The sequence below is a fragment of the Pristis pectinata genome, chromosome 43 (assembly GCF_009764475.1).
Source record: "Pristis pectinata isolate sPriPec2 chromosome 43, sPriPec2.1.pri, whole genome shotgun sequence".
NCBI lineage: Eukaryota > Metazoa > Chordata > Chondrichthyes > Rhinopristiformes > Pristidae > Pristis > Pristis pectinata.
The window spans coordinates 1092142-1109523 of NC_067446.1; the positions used below are offsets into that span (position 1 = coordinate 1092142).

Below are 17382 nucleotides of genomic sequence, written 5' to 3' on the forward strand. Positions count from 1 at the left end.
CTGTTCTGCACCCTGGTTGGACAAAGAACAGCGGCACAGACGGTGCCGTCGTTTGAGGATTCCCTCGTTTAATGGGTTGGGATTTGGTTGCTGAGCACACCGTCAGTCAGTCAGTTCAGGGTAAGGCCACGGACACTCAGCGGGCAGTTCCAGAGCAGCACAGTTCGGTTCGGCACCCCCCCCCACCCCCAACCAGCACTGGGGGCCATGGAGGGCGGGCTCGGTGCCCCCCCCCCGCCTCCCCGGGAGAGGGAGGGAGAGGGGGAGACGGAGGTGGAGTCAGAGAGAGGGAGGGATGAAGTGAGGGAGATGGAGGGAAAGGGGAGGGGGAGTCAGAGAGGACAGTGGGAGGGAGGGTTCCGGGGGGGGGGGGGGGGGGGGGGCCGCGGTCACCAGTGCATGCGGGCGCAGGGAGGGGGGGGGTTGTTGGGGCGACTCCAACGACCGCTGGCGCTCGGGGCTCAGGCAGGGTACCACGTGAAGCCCCCTCGCCATCGCCCACCCCCCCAAATCGCTCAGGGGTCCACACCCACAACTGCACACACACGCGTGTAAGTGTACGTAAACACATGCCAGCACACGGAGAACATGGTAACTCCACCAGGACCGGTGACCGAGGACCCAGACGATGGGGGGTGGTCCCCACCACCGAGTTCGGGTGGGGAGAGGGGACGGGACAGGACCATGGGACCAGGGACGGACTCTGGGGGGGGGGGGGGGGGGGGACCAGCGGCTCCTCCCTGGTCCCTGTCCATCTGCAGTCACCACACAAAACACACCCCCACCCCCACCCATGGCTCCCTAAGGCTGCATTCGGATGGCGCCGTCCAGCCGGATGACCTCGCCGTTGAGCATGGGGTTCTCCGCCACAGCCTGCACCAGGTGGGCGAACTCCTCGGGCTGCCCCAGCCGGCTGGGGAAGGGCACCTGGCGGCTCAGGAAGGCACGAACCTTGTCCGGGAGCCCCTCCAGCAGAGGGGTGGAGAACAGGCCTGGGGGGGGGGGGGGGGCGGGGGGGTGGAGGGAGGGGGAGGGACAGGGGAAGGAGAGGGACGGGGAGGCATAAGAGGACACAGGGAGGGGAGGAGAGGACAGGGAGGGGGGGAGGGAGGAAAGAGGAAAATGAAGAGTTACAGGACCACAGCCTCAGTGCTCCCTCCTTCCTCTCCCCCATACACACCCCACTCTGGATCACTGCTCGGTCGCAGCACATCCAGAGCCACCCACCGCCACAGCCCCACCCCCCCCCCCACACCCCGCCCTCCCCTCCCCTCAACCCCCCACAACCCCTACCTCTCCACTGCCCCCCCAACCCCTCCCCACCTCCGACACCCAGCTCAAACCCGCGTCCCTCCCTCGACTCCAGCACATTCCCTGCTTTCGATCCCACCTTCCCCGTGACAGCTGGGGTTCAGCCGGTCAGGAATCACATCCCTCGAGAGATCCCGCCTTCCCCCACACCCCTGTCTCACTCCCCGTCCCTCTCCCCTCACTCCCCGGTCTCCCTCCCCCCCAATTCCCCGTCCCCCTCCCCCCTCACTCCCCCTCCCTCCTCATCTCCCCATTCCCCTCCTTCCCTCAATCCCCCTCACTCCCCGTCACCCCCTCACTCCCAGACTCCTCCCCCCCCCCACTCCCCATCTCCGTCCCTTGTCTACCCCCACCCTCACTCCCCACCCCCTCCCACTCCCTGAGGACGGAGTGTACTGGGGCGATGGTGACCACTCGTATCCCCTGGGGGGCCATGGTCCCGAGCGGATGGGGAGGGTCATCGACACGATGCCGCCTTCGATGCGGCGTAGGCGGCCTGCCCGACCTGTCACCCACCCGGGGGTGGTGGGGGGGAGGAAGGTAACGAAACCATGCGTGTTAGAGAGAGCAATAGGAGACATACAGCGGTAAAACTCACGGCCAACGTCAAGTCCCCTACACCCCTCCCCGTCTCCGTCACCCCCTCCCTCCCCTACACCCCCCTCCCCGTCTCTGTGACCCCCCCTCCCCTACACCCCTCCCCGTCTCCGTGACCCCTCCCTCCCCGTCTCCGTGACCCCCTCCCTCCCCTACACCCCTCCCCGTCTCCATGACCCCCTCCCTCCCCTACACCCCTCCCTGTCTCAGCGACCCCCCTCCCTCCCCTACACCCCTCCCCGTCTCAGCGACCCCCTCCCTCCCCCTAACACCCCTCCCCGTCTCTGTGACCCCCCTCCCTCCCCTACACCCCTCTCCTTCTCTGTGACCCCCTCTGACCCCTACATCCCTCCCCATTCCTCCGTGACCCCCTCCCTCCCCTCCATCCCTCCCCGTCTCTGTGACCCCCTCCAGCCCTTACACCCCCTCCCCGTCTCTGTGACCCCCTCCGGCCCCTTACACCCTTCCCCGTCTCTGTGACCCCCTCCGGTCCCTACACCCCTCCCTGCCTCTGTGACCCCTCCCGGCCCCTACACCCCTCCCCGTCTCTGTGACCCCCCTCTGACCCCTACATCCCCTCCCCGTCTCTGTGACCCCCTCCCTCCCCTCCATCCCTCCCCGGTCTCTGTGACCCCCTCCGGCCCCTTACACCCTTCCCCGTCCTCTGTGACCCCCTCCGGTCCCTACACCCCTCCCTGCCTCTGTGACCCCTCCCGGCCCCTACACCCCTCCCCGTCTCTGTGACCCCCCTCCGGCCCCCTACACCCCTCCCCATCTCCGTGACCCCCTCCGGCCCCTACGCACTCACCGTCTCCCTGACCCCCACCGGCCCCTACACCTCTCCCTGCCTCTGTGACCCTCTTCCGGTCCCTACACCCTCCCCGTCTCCCTGACCCCCTCTAACCACCTCTACCCGCTGCACCAGTGAGCCACCCTAAAGCACATTTCACACAACACATGCCATCCTTCCCCACTGTGGTGGGTCCAGAAACACTATTGACTAAGTGCTGTAGTTCTGTTCTGTAACCTACACTTGTAATGGTTCTGAGCACCAGAGCCCACTGTTGTAAGACTATTGAACAGTCCCCTTGTCCACTACCTCGTCGTGGCCCTTACACCTTATTATCTGCCTGCACTGCACTTTCTCTGTAACTGGGACACTTTATTCTACATTCTGTTATTGCTTCCCATTATACTACCTCGATGTATTGTATTACAGGAATAATACAATATAGGATTTTAATCCTCACTACAGGAAGGATGTGGAAGCGTTGGAAAGGGTGCAGAGGAGATTTACCAGGATGCTGCCTGGTTTTAGAGAGTGTGCATTATGAGGAGAGACTAAGGGAGCTGGGGCTTTACTCTTTGGAGAGGAGGAGGACGAGAGGAGACATGATAGAGGTGTACAAATATAAAGAGGAATGGATAGAGTGGACAGCCAGCGCCTCTTTCCCAGGGCACCAATGCTCAATACAACAGGCATGGCTTTAAAGTAATGGGTTGGAAGTTCAAGGGAGATATCAGAGGAAGGTTTTTACCCCAGAGAGTGGTTGGGGCTGTGGAATGCGCTGCCTGGGGCGGTGGGTGGAGGCAGGTACATTGGTCAAATTCAAGAGATTGCTAGATAGGCATATGGAGGAATTTAAAATAGAGGGATATGTGGGAGAAAGGGGTTAGGATAGTCTTAGGCGAGGTTTAAAGGTGGGCACAACATTGTGGGCCGAAGGGCCTGTATTGTGCTGTACTGTTCTATGTACTGCTGTGAGGAAGTGATCTGTATGGGTGGCATGCAGAACAAAGTTTCTCACTGTACATGTGACAATAATAAACCAAGTTACCAGAGGGACAAGCCGTGATTCAGAAACCTAAGCACAAGGATAGGAGAACAAGGGATTGCCGCACTGGCGGAGGGGCGTTGACGAGGGGAGCGCCGGATGCTCAATCAAAGCCGCCCTCAGGCGCAACATCTTGCACTTACTGCGTTGTATGCGTCTCTGCACTGTTGCGACATCCATGCACCGAGTGCAAGGCCGTTTGAGGCAACTCCAGGGTTACGAATGGACTGATGGTTGACGTCAGGAAGGGGACGGAGGGGACCTTGTGTCGGTCTACATTGGGGAAATCGGCAGTGGAAGGGTCAGCAGCTTTAAATCCCTGGGCGTTAACATGTCTGGGCCTAGCACACGGGTTTCCTGTGGTCCCGGGCAGAGCAGTTGCTGTACCAAGCCGTGATGCACCCGGATAGGATGCTTTCTATGGGGCATCAATAAAAGAATTGCGAGGGTCATTGGGGACATGCCGAATTTCCTGAGCCTCCTGAGGAAGTAGAGGTGCTGGTCAGCTTCACCGGCCACGCCATCTCTGTGGTTGGACCAGGAGGAATCATCGGTGATGTTTACACCAAGGAAGTTGAAGCAGCCTGCAAGGGTTAGAGTTACGCGGGACATGGGGTTGTACTTGGGAGAGCTGTTGCCCTTGGGGCCACGGCTGCTGGGATTGGGCCGGGTGGTTCTTTCACCGGCCAGTACGGCTGGGATGGAGCGAATGGCCCTCCCTCTCTCAGCGGTGAGTTCTCTACGGGTCACAGGTGTGGCACCAAGGAGGGTGAGTGAAGAGAGTCTTGCACAGGGAGGGAGAGTGACGGGAACATGGGAAGAGCAGTGGTATGGAAGGGAGCGAGGGGGTGGGGTTGGTGGGGTAGGGGGTTGTAATTACCTGCCCGTCATAAGCAGCCACGCTGGCAGTGTTGATGATCACGCCCCCTGTGCCCATCCGCATCCGGCTGGTTCCTGCCCATCTCGGCCGCTGCCAGACGGAGCACGTTGAAGGTTCCACAGACGTTCACCTGTAGGGAGAGGGGACGGGGCCAGGGCACCAACGCGGCCGGGCGCTGGTCAGTCTTGGAGAACGTCCCCGCCGACCTGATCCTCAGTACCCCACCCAGTGTAACGCCCACTCCCCACACAGTCTAACCCCACTCCCCCCCTTAAAGTCAAACACCCCTCTCCCCTCATCCCTGTCCAACCCCACTCCCCTCACCCCCAAAACCCCACTCTCCACCCCATCTAACCCCACCCTCCAATCAGAATCTAACCACCATCTCTCCTACCCCTTAGTTTAACACCCTCCCCTTACCCTATCTAACCCCACCCCCTCCCCCCCAGCAGTCCAGCCCCACCCTACCCCTAGTCCAACCCCACCCTCCCTACACAGTCTAACCCCACCTATCCTCAGTCCAAACCACCGTCCCTACAGTCTAACCCCCTCCCCACCCCGTCAAACCCCACCCTCCCCTCAACCCCACCCTCCCCTCAAGCCTAACCCTCCCCCAGTCCAACCCCACCCTCCCCTCAAGCCTAACCCTCCCCCAGTCCAACCCCACCCTCCCCTCAAGCCTAATCCTCCCCAGTCCAACCCCACCCTCCCCCCAGTCCAGCCCCGCCCTCCCCACCCCATCTAATACCCCACACAGTGTAACCGCCCCCCTCCCCCCAGTCCAGCCCCACCCCAGTGGCGAGCCAACCCTTACACTGATCACCCTGTGGAAGTCCTCCAGGCTGTGGACGACCTCCTTCTTGAAGTTGTAGGTTTTTGACGGCCACCGCGACGCCAGCGCAGTTGACATTGATGTCCAGTCGCCCGAACCTCTCCTTCGCCTAGGGCCATGGCACCTCTGACGTCCGGCTCGGAGGTGACCTGTGAGGAGGGGTGGTGGGGGGGAGTGATGGGAGGCATCACCGATCCAGCTCACTGCACTCTCGGGGTCCGACGGCGCCGCTGCTTCACTACTGTCAGTCCAAGAAACTGGAGGGCACAGGTTAAGGTGACAGGGTTCCGAGGGGCAACTTTTTCCACGCAGAGGGTGGGTGAGTATACGGAACGAGCTGCCAGAGGGAGTGGGTGAGGCAGGGACGACAGGATCATTTAAGGAAACACTTGGACGGGTCCATGAATAGAACATAGAAACACATAAAACCTACAGCACAATACAGGCATAAAGCTGTGCCAAACACGTCTCTACATTAGAAATTACTAGGCTTACCCATAGCCCTCTATTTTTCTCAGCTCCATGTACCTATCCAAAAGTCTCTTCAAAGACCCTATCGTATCCGCCTCCACCACCGTTGCCGGCAGGCCCGTTCCCCGCACTCACCACTCTCTGAGTAAAAAACTTACCCCCTGACATCTCCTCTGTACCTACTCCCCAGCACCTTAAACCTGTGTCCTCTTGTGGCAACCATTTTCAGCCCTGGGAGAAAGCCTCTGACTATCCACACGATCAATGCCTCTCATCATCTTATACACCTCTATCAGGTCCCCACTCATCCTCCGTCGCTCCAAGGAGAAAAGACAGAGTTCACTCAACCTGTTTTCATAAGGCATGCTCCCCAATCCAGGCAGCATCCTTGTAAATCTCCTCTGCACCCTCTCTATGGCTTCCACATCCTTCCTGTAGTGAGGCGACCAGAACTGAGCACAGTACTCCAAGTGGGGTCTGACCAGGGTCCTATACAGCTGCAACATTACCTCTCGGCTCCTAAATTCAATTCCTTTCAATAGGAAGGTTTGGAGGGATACAGGCCCAACGCAGGCAAATGGGACCAGCTTTGATGGGCACCTTGGTCAGAATGGACTGGTTGGGCTGAAGGGCCTGATTCCGTGCTGTATGACTCTTCCCTTCGACCATTCGGTTCTTGAACCAACCAGCACAACCCTAATCACCACAGCTTAGCGACACTGTGACCACTTTGCACTAAAATGAACTCTTTTTTTTTTCTAATTGTGTTCTTTCTTGTAAAAATTGTTTATAATAGCACGGCAGTGTGGCAATGAGCCTAACGCTGGACAGCGCCAGAGACCCCAGGTTCAGTTCTGGCCACTATCTGTAAGGAGTTTGTACGCTTCTCCCCATGTCTGCGTGGGTTTCCTCCAGGTGCTCGGTTTCCTCCCACATTCCAAAGGCGTACTGGTTAGGAAGCTGTGGTCGTGTTATGTTGGCGCCAGAAGCGTGGCGACACTTGTGGGCTGCCCCCAGAACACTCAACGCAAAAAAGGTGCATTGCACTGTGTGTTTCAATGTACGTGTGACTAACAGGGACACCTTAAGAATTTAATTCATGGTTTTCTTCTGAAAGTTGTGTATCTGTGCCTGTGGTGCTGCTGTGGTTCACTGCACCTGTGCACACATGGACTTGTGTGTCTGACAATAAACTCAACTTGACTGTGAGTCTAGTCCCTCCGGGGAAAGGGATTCAGGGAATTCCAGCTGTGATCTCCCACTTCCCATGTGGGAAGTTAGCTCGAATTCTGCTTCTCAGTTTGAAGGGCAGAGTTAAGGGAGTGCTGCTACACAGGGGGGGGATTATTGCAGGGCGGGGAGGAGGGAGTGCCGTGGGAGGGGCGGCGAGGAGGTACTCACTGCAGGAGGGGCGGTGAGGAGGGAGCGCCGCGCTGTGGGAGGGGCGGTGAGGAGGAGCGGGCGAGGAAGGAGCGCTGCGCTGTGGCCCCCCGCTGGGACCCCCCTCCGTCTCACCACCCCCGCAGCCCACTGTACTCACGTCCGCCGGTGCGAAGGCGCAGCGCTCCCCCAGGGCCTTGGCCACCTCGGCCCCGTTGGAGGAGGGCAGGTCGACGATGACAGCGCTCGCTCCCTGGCGCACCAGGCGCTCGGCAGTGGCTCGGCCGAGCCCCGAGGCTCCCCCCGTCACCAGGGCAACCATCCCCTAACCGTGGGCACAGGAGGTGGGGGAGGGAGGCGGAGGGGGAGAGAGGGGTTGGTGGGGGGGATGAAAGGTGGGGGGAAGGGGGGAAAGAGGGGTGGTAAAGGGGGGGGTTAGAGAGGGGGATAGAGAGGGGAAGAGGGGGAGGGGGGAATGGGGGAGGGGGGAAGGGGGGGAGAGGGGGAGAGGGGCAGAGGGTGGGTGGGAGGGGAGAGGGGAAAGGGGGAGGTGGGGGAGAGGGAGGGGAGGAGGGGAAGGGGAGAGGGGAGGGAAGGGGGAGAGAGGGGCAGAGGAAGTAATGATGAAACAGCCAACTGCAGCAACGACCCGACGGCCAACATGAAGCTCCTGTGTCACCTCAGCCTTGGGCTCCGCGTTTCTGTCCCCTCCCTGCAGACTGGGGCGGCTGAATTACACACACTGAGCTACCCAGGGACACCAGTCGCAGGGCGTGCTGTGGGCAGACGGTCGTCAGGTCTCACACCGCCAGTCCAACACAAGCTGTAACTGGCATCCCCGGCGATATGGCTGTCTCCCAACCCTCCTCAAATGCTCCCAACCTGGGATTACAGGTGTTTTGGGAAACCGAGCAACATAGGTGACCCCAGACCCCTGGAGATACACCACTCAGGGACTGTAGGTGACTCCTGACCCCCTGGAGATACACCACTCAGGGACTGTAGGTGACCCCCAGACCCCCTGGAGATACACCACTCAGGGACCGTAGGTGACCCCACACCCCTGGAGATACACCACTCAGGGACTGTAGGTGACCCCAGACCCCTGGAGATACACCACTCAGGGACTGTAGGTGACCCCTGACCCCTGGAGATACACCACTCAGGACTGTAGGTGACCCCCAGACCCCTGGAGATACACCACTCAGGGACTGTAGGTGACCCCTGACCCCTGGAGATACACCACTCAGGGACTGTAGGTGACCCCAGACCCCTGGAGATACACCACTCAGGGACTGTAGGTGACCCCTGACCCCTGGAGATACACCACTCAGGGACTGTAGGTGACCCCTGACCCCTGGAGATACAACCACTCAGGGACTGTAGGTGACCCCTGACCCCTGGAGATACACCACTCAGGGACTGTAGGTGACCCCTGACCCCTGGAGATACACCACTCAGGGACTGTAGGTGACTCCAGACCCCCGGGTCCGACAGGCCGCCCCCCCGGCCGCCCTCCTCACCTTCACCGAGCGGATCGCCGCCATCTTATCGCTCGGGCACCGGCGACCGGGCCCCGACCAATCGGATCCGCCCCGCCCCCATGTCCAGCCAATCGCAGCCCACCCGACCAGTCCGATCCCGCCCCACGCCCACGTTCAGCCAAATCGCAGCCCACCAGAGTCCGAACCCGCCCCCTGCCCTCGTTCAGCCAGTCGCGGCCCACCCCACCGGTCCGATCCCGCCCCCTCCCTCACGTTTAACCAATCGTGGCCTAAATCACCAGTCCGATCCCGCCCCCTCCTACACGTCCAGCCAATCGCGACCCATCCGAACAGTCCGGTGCCGCCCCCTCCCACAAGTCCAGCCAATCGCGACCCATCCGACCAGTCCTATCCCGCCCCTCACCCCAGGTCCAGCCAATCGCAGCCTTGTCCCCCACCAAAGTCCCGCCCTCCGTACCCCCGACACTTCGCCTCATCGCCTTGGCGCCGTTATCAGACCAGCCAATCGGTTTGCTGACAGCTCCAGCCAATTGTAATGGGGCACACGGCAGACGAGCCAATCAGCTGCTTCCAATTGCTCCGCTCCGAGCCCCGCAGTAGCCAATAAGATCCTTTACCCTCAGTCCATCACAAAACGCCTTTGATTCTAAGCCAATCCCGTCCCACCTGTTCCCGATCGTTGATTCTGACTGGCTGTTTGCATTTAACCAATCATATATAGGACATCCAGACCAACCAATGGCCTTCTTCAAGCTCTAGCCAATCACATCTGCGACCTTCAAACTTTAGCCAATCATTTTCCGCGTAAGCCCCGACTCCTCTCAGAGGGCAGCCAATCGCAGCCTAGGTAACAAATAGCAGCGCCAGCCGGTATCTAACCAATCGCCGTGGGTCTACTGGGAACGTTTAACCAATGGTAAGGGGAGAAGGGAGCAATTCCAGCCAATCAGGACGTTGAATAAGCTGCAGTCTTCCAATCAGGTTGAGGGAAAGGCCCTGAGGCAATATTGAGGGGAGGGGAGGAGGGGACTGTCTCGGGGGGTGAGGCGGCCCCGAGTGGAGGGGAATGTCGTCCGGAAGCCGGGCTGGAATGCCACGCGGAAGAAGCCCGGACAATCGCGGCGGTCGCTGTCACTGGGAGGGTGCGGCGGATGCAGAGTGCACGGACTAAAGAGGTTGGGAAGGTACGTCTTCCATTGGGGAAGGGTGGGGGCTTCGCGGAGGGAAGGGGCGGCGAGGAGGGAGCGCCGCGGGAGGGGCGGCGAGGAGGGAGCGCCGCGCGGGAGGGGCGGCGAGGAGGGAGCGCCACAGGAGGGGTGGCGGAGGAGGGAGCACCATGCTGTGGAGGGCAGTGCTGGGGCTCCGGCTGAGATCTTTAAGTCTTCACTGGACACGAGGAGTTCCAGGTGACTGCAGGACAGCAACTGTGCCCCCACCGCCACCCCCCGCTTCAAGAGGGGCAGCAGGGAAAAGCCTGGTAATTATGGACCTGTGAGCCTAACATCCGTAGTCGGGTGGTTTTTTGGGAAAAAGTTCTGAGGGACAGGATTAATGATCACTTGTGAAAGGCAGGGACTGATCAGAGACGGCAGCATGGTTTCATCAAGGGCAGCTCTTGTCTGACCGAGCTGAATTAATTTATTGAAGAGGTAACAAAGAGTATCGATGAGGGCAGGGTAGTAGATGTGAGTTAGGTGTAGAGGGACCTTCACCCTGCGTCCAACCCCGGGAGTGTGTGACGGGACAGTGCGGAGGGAGCTTCACCCTGCGTCTGACCCCGGGAGTGTGTGGCGGGACGGTGTGGAGGGACCTTCACCCTGTGTCTGACCCTGGGAGTGTGTGGCGGGACGGTGTGGAGGGACCTTCACCCTGTGTCTGACCCCGGGAGTGTGTGGCGGGACGGTGTAGAGGGAGCTTCACCCTGTGTCTGACCCCGGGAGTGTGTGATGGGACGGTGTGGAGGGAGCTTCACCCTGTGTCTGACCCCAGGAGTGTGTGATGGGACGGTGTGGAGGAGCTTCACCCTGTGTCTGACCCCAGGAGTGTGTGACGGGACGGTGCGGAGGGAGCTTCACCCTGCGTCTGACCCCGGGAGTGTGTGATGGGACGGTGTGGAGGGAGCTTCACCCTGTGTCTGACCCCCGGAGTGTGTGACGGGACGGTGTGGAGGGAGCTTCACCCCGTGTCTGACCCTGGGAGTGTGTGACGGGACGGTGTGGAGGGAGCTTCACCCTGTGTCTGACCCCGGGAGTGTGTGATACAGAGACCCCAGGTCAGACTCTACCCTAGGTGTTGCTGTGGGACGTGCTCAGGCTGACACTGTCCCAGGACATGCTGCGTGTCGGTTTATGATTTCCCACTGTTTGGGGAGGCTGAAAAGCAAGTGAAGGGTAAACAATCCGCCACACTTATCGCTCTCCGTCACAGAAAGGGAACATTGTTTCACCCAGAACACGCGCTGTGCTCCGGCCCACAGTGTAAACTCCCACCTCGTCCACTCCCACAGCCATCTCTAACCACGGGGCAGAATGTGTGGGGGTCTGGGATGGTGGGACCCACCCCCTTCACTGTACACAACCTTCAAATCCAGACCACCACACCTCCAGGTGTGAGTTTGTTCAACTGTGCAATCCCTCACTTAACACCCAGTCCCTCTCCCTCGGGGGGAGATGTCCACTGACCGGTGTCCCTCAGTCCCTCTCTCTCAGGGGGAGATCTGTACACTGACCGGTGTCTCTCAGTCCCTCTCTATCAGGGGGAGATCTGTACACTGACCGGTGTCTCTCAGTCCCCCTCGGGGGGAGATCTGTACACTGACGGTGTCTCTCAGTCCCTCTCGCTCAGGGGGAGATCTGTACACTGACCGGTGTCCCTCAGTCCCTCTCTCAGGTGGATATCTGTACACTGACCGGTGTCCCTCAGTCCCTCTCTCAGGGGGAGATCTGTACACTGACCGGTGTCTCTCAGTCCCTCTCTCTCGGGGGGAGATCTGTACACTGACCGGTGTCTCTCCACCAGTTGTCTATTTTGCAAGGCCGTCGACAAGGTCCCTCATGGCAGGCTGGTCGGGAAGGTTTGGTCCCATGGAATGCATGGAGAGCTCGTTAGTTGGATTGAAAATTGGCTGGGAGGCAGGAGGCAGAGGGTGGGGGTTGAAGGTTGTTTCTCGGAATGGAGGCTGGTGACTAGTGGTGAGCCGCAGGGGTCGGTGTTGGGACCCTTGTTCATTACTTATATAAATGATTTGTATGCGAGTGCACGAGGCTTGATCAGTAAGTTTGGGGATGGCACAAAATTGGGAGGTGTTGATAGTGAAGAAGGTTATCGTAGATCACAGGGGGATCTTGATCAATTAGGGAAGTGGGCCGAGGAGTGGCAGATGGATTTCAGTACAGAGAAGTGTGAGGTGATGCACTTTGGAAAGTCAAACCAGTGTAGGACTTGTACTGTGAATGGTAGGGCACTAGGGAACAGAGGGACCCAGGAGCACAAGTGCATAGTTCGTTGAAAGCGGCATCACAGGTAGACAGGGTGGTGAAGAAGGCGTTTAGCATGCTGGCCTTCATCAGTCAGGGCACTGAGTACAGGAGTTGGGAAGTTATGTTGCAGTTGTACAAGGTGTTGGTGAGGCCGCACTTGGAGCACTGTGTACGGTTTTGGTCACCCTGTTAAACATAAAACAGTGCAGCACAGAAGAGGCCCTTCGGCCCACAATGTTGTGCTGACATAGCTAATCCCTCCCACCTACAGAATACCCATATCCCTCCATTTTCCTCTCATTCATGTGCCCATCCAAGCCCCTCTTAAAAGCCCTCAATGAATTTGCCTCCACCACCCTATCAGGCAATGCATTCCAGGCATCCACCACTCTCTCAGTAAAACACTTACCCCTCACCTCTCTTCTGAACCTACCCCCCTCACCTTAAACACATGCCCTCTGGTATTGGATCGCTCAATAATGGGAAAAAGATATTGCTTGTCCACCCTATCTATGCCCCTCATAACTTTATACACTTCCAACAGATCACCCCTCAGCCTCCACCGCTCCAGAGGAAAGAGCCCAAGTTTGTCCAGCCTCTCCTGATAGCACATGCCCTCTAATCCAGGCAGCATCCTAGTAAACCTCCTCTGCACCCTCTCTAAAGCCTCGAGTGAGGTGACCAGAATTACACGCAATACTCTAAATGCGGCCTAACCAGAGTTCTATAGAGATGCATCATAACTTCTCGACTCCTGTACTCAGTACCTTGATTAATGAAAGCAAGTATTCCATAAGCCTTCTTAACCACCCTGTCTACCTGTGTAGCCACTTTCAATGAGCAATGGACTTGTACCCCAAGGTCTCTCTGCTCTTCAATGCTGTTAAGGGTCTTTATTGGTATTGGTATTAGTTTATTATTGTCACTTGTACTGAGGTACAGTAAAAAACTTGTCTTGCATACCGATGGTACAGGTCAATTCATTACACAGTGCAGTTACATTGGGTTAGTACAGAGTGCATTGATGTAGTACAGGTAAAAACAATAACAGTACAGAGTAAAGTGTCACAGCTACAGAGAAAGTTCAGTGCAATAAGGTGCAAGGTCACAACAAGGTAGATCGTGAGGTCAGAGTCCATCTCATTGTATAAGGGAACCGTTCAATAGTCTTATCACAGTGGGGTAGAAGCTGTCCTTAAGTCTGGTGGTACGTGCCCTCAGGCTCCTGTATCTTCTGCCCAATGGAAGAGGGGAGAAGAGAGAATGTCCCGGGTGGGTGGGGTCTTTGATTATGCCGGCTGCTTCGCCAAGACAGCGAGAGGTAAAGACAGAGTCCAAGGAGGGGAGGCTGGTGTCCGTGACGCGCTGGGCTGTGTCCACAACTCTCTGCAGTTTCTTGCAGTCCTGGGCAGAGCAGTTGCCGTGCCAAGCCGTGATACATCCAGATAGGATACTTTCTGTGGTGCATCGGTAAAAGTTGGTGAGAGTCAAAAGGGGACAAACCGAATTTCTTCAGCCTCCTGAGGAAGTAGAGGCGCTGGTGAGCTTTTTAGGTCTTGCCCTAAAGAGTGTACTCTCTCGCTGCCAGAAGGGGTTCGAGAGTCGGGAACCCTGCCCACAGTCACACCCTACTGTGAATCTGCAGGACAAGAGATGGGCAGAAGGGTCTCCAGCTTCCACAGAGGGGTCCCAGTCCCCACACACACACACAGCTCACTCCCCACAGCCGGGTGCAGTGACAAGGCCGCCCCACCGGGTGGCAGCCGTGAGCCAGGAGGCAGCATCCCCGCCGCCGCCAAGGCGGCTCACCGCTGCCACCCGGTGGACCCCGCGGGCGCTGCAGCCCGGCAGAGTCTCCAGAGCACTCAGGCTCCCTCGACACTGCGGCGCTCCCTCGGCACTGCACTGGAGTCACTGCAGGGATTTCTGTGAACTCGAACATGAGGCAGGGCTGGCCCTGGGCAGGGGCTGAGTGTCTTGGGAGACTCGAGTTACCTGTATCTCCTGCTCTGACCTCTTGCTGTGCTTTCTCTGGCCTCTCTTTCTCCCCATTTCTCTCTCTCTCTCACTTAACTTTTGCCTCCACTTTCTCTCTGTTTTCCTCCAATTCTCCACCTCTGTTACCCAGTCCCCAATTTTCTCTCTCTCTCTATTTTGCCTCTATTTCCTGACTGTTTCTGTCTCTCAACTTTTCCCTCCCTCTGTCCCCTCTCTCATTCTCTCTATTCCCCCTCTATACCCTTTATTTTCTCTCAATTTCTCCTCTTTATCCCCCCTTTATTCCCCCTCTACCCCCTCTATTTCCCCTACCCCCTCTATTCCCCCTTTATTCCCCCTCTACCCCTCTATTCCCCATTTATTCCCCCTCTACCCCCCCCTCTATTTCCCCTATTCTGCCTTTATTTCCCCTCTACCCCTCTATTCCCCCTTTATTTCCCCTATTCTGCCTTTATTTCCCCTCTACCCCTCTATTCCCCCTTTATTTCCCCTCTACCCCCTATTCCCCCTTTATTTCCCCTATTCTGCCTTTATTCCCCCTCTACCCCTCTATTCCCCCTTTATTTCCCCTCTACCCCCTCTATTCCCCCTTTATTTCCCCTATTCTGCCTTTATTCCCCCTCTACCCTATTCCCCCTTTATTTCCCCTCTACCCCCTCTATTCCCCCTTTATTTCCCCTATTCTGCCTTTATTCCCCCTCTACCCCTCTATTCCCCCTTTATTTCCCCTCTACCCCCTCTATTCCCCCTTTATTTCCCCTCTACCCCCTCTATTCCACCTTTATTTCCCCTATTCTGCCTTTATTTCCCCTCTACCCCCTCTATTCCCCCTTTATTCCCCCTCTACCCCCTCTATTCCCCCTTTATTCCCCCTCTACCCCTCTATTCCCCCTTTATTTCCCCTCTACCCCCTCTATTCCCCCTTTATTCCCCCTCTACCCCTCTATTCCCCCTTTATTTCCCCTCTACCCCCACTGTTCCCCCTTTATTCCCCTCTATCGCCCCGTCTATTTCTCTTTCTCCCCTCTCTTCCCCCCCATTCCCCCCTCTCTCTATTTTCTCCTCTCCATGGTCAGGTGTGCGCTGATGGGTGGGGCGGGGCCAGACCTTGATTGGCAGTGGTGTGTCTTCCGACAGGGTAGTGGGCAGTGCTGTGACGTGACAGCCACCACCCTCCACAATACAGTCGGGGAGTCCCAAACCAGAGGGCACAGATACAAGATACGGGGGGAGAGATTTAAAAGAGGCCCGAGAGCTAAATTCTTTACACAGAGGGCAGGGAGTACCTGGAACGGGCTGCCGGGGGGGTGGGGGGGGGAGGGTGGCTGAGGCGGGTCAATTGCAACATGTGAGAGGCATTTGGAGAGCTGTGTGGCGGGGAGGGGATAGGAGGGTGATGGGCTGAACTTGGGCAACTGGGACTAGGTGTGGTTGGCATGGACCAGTTGGGCCAAAGGGCCTGTTTCCATGCTGTGTGACTCGATGATAAGATCTTTATTAGCCACATGTACATTGAAACACACAGTGAAATGCATCTTTTGCGGAGAGTGTTCTGGGGGCAGCCCGCAAGTGTCGCCACGCTTCCGGCACCAACATAGCATGCCCACAACTTCCTAACCCGTACGTCTTTGGAATGTGGGAGGAAACCAGAGCACCCGGAGGAAACCCACGCAGACATGGGGAGAACGTACAAACTCCTTACAGACAGCAGCGGGAATTGAACCCGGGTCACTGGCGCTGTAATAGCGTTACGCTAACCGCTACACTACCGTGCCTGCCCCACGACCATCTGGAGTCAATGAGAACCGACAGAGCTGATCACCCTTTGGCCCATTGATTCCGTGCCGACCCCTTTGCACCGATCCAATTTCACCTCCCCTCACCATCAACTCCCCCAGATCCCACCCCTCTGGGGTCCGAGGAGTGGGTCACAGACACACGCACACACACACACTGACACACACACACACACACACACACACACACACACACACACACACACACACACACACACACACACACACACACACAGAGCCAGTTCTGGTTCCCCTGGGCTCAGAGGGACTGAACAAAGACAAGATGTCACTGCAGTACTGAAGTGATCGGTTATTGCAGAGACCAGAGGAAATCAGTGTGTCGAGATAATGCCTGAATATTTTTATCTGTCACTGGAAGTTGGAGGGTGGGAGGGAGCTGGGCTGGGGGGGGGGAAGCAGAGAGACAACATCAGGAGATCAGTGGGTGGGGCCATATTCTCAATGGCCTGTCATGTATTAATGTGCCTCACACTCAGTTCACAGGAAGTCGTACGCACCATCGCAGAGTTAGGCTGCTGTTCCTCACTGTGTGATGGGACGGTGTGGAGGGAGCTTCACCCTGTGTCTGACCCCGGGAGTGTGTGACGGGACGGTGCGGAGGGAGCTTCACCCTGTGTCTGACCCCGGGAGTGTGTGACGGGACGGTGCAGAGGGAGCTTCACCCTGTGTCTGACCCCGGGAGTGTGTGATGGGACGGTGTGGAGAGAATAGTTATTCAGTTCGTCCACCATCTCCTTGTTCCCCATTACTATCGCTCCAGCATCATTTTCCAGCGATCCGATGTCCACTCTTGCCCCTATTTTACTCTTCGTATATCTTACAAAACCTTTGCTCTCCTCTGTTATATCATTGGCCAGATCACCATATTTCATCTCTTCTCCCCTTGTTGCTATTGTAGTTGCCTTCTGTTGGTTTTAAAAGCTTCCCACTAATTTCTGCAATATTGTGTGCCCTCTCTTTTGCTTTTAAGCTGTCTTTGACTTCCCTTGTCAGCTACGGTCACCTCATCCTCCCTTTAGAATGCTGCTTCTTCTTTGGGATGAACTGATCCTGCGTCTTCTGAATTCCTCCCAGAAACTCCTGCCGTTGCTGCTCTACCGTCATCCCCGCTAGGGTTGCCTTCCAATCAATGTTGGCCAGCTCCTCTCTCGTGCCTCTGTGGTTACCTTTACTCAACTGTATTCCCGATACATCCGATTTTAGCTTTTCCTCTCAAACTGCAGGGTGAATTCTATCATATTACGATCACTGCCTCCCAAGGGTTCCTTTACCTTAAG

General features: G+C 57.6%; 1 protein-coding gene across 1 annotated transcript; it reads right to left on the reverse strand.

Annotated features, from left to right (window-relative positions):
• Positions 1–409: 409 nt before the first annotated feature.
• On the reverse strand, positions 410–8892 carry hsd17b10 (hydroxysteroid (17-beta) dehydrogenase 10). The gene is given in 11 exon segments (XM_052009141.1): positions 410–992; position 1665; positions 1708–1746; positions 1748–1816; positions 4624–4668; positions 4670–4753; positions 5438–5500; positions 5502–5564; positions 5566–5604; positions 7467–7631; positions 8830–8892. Coding segments are annotated over 11 exon segments (783 nt in total). The 5' UTR covers positions 8854–8892; the 3' UTR covers positions 410–801.
• Between the last annotated feature and the right edge of the window lie 8490 nt (positions 8893–17382).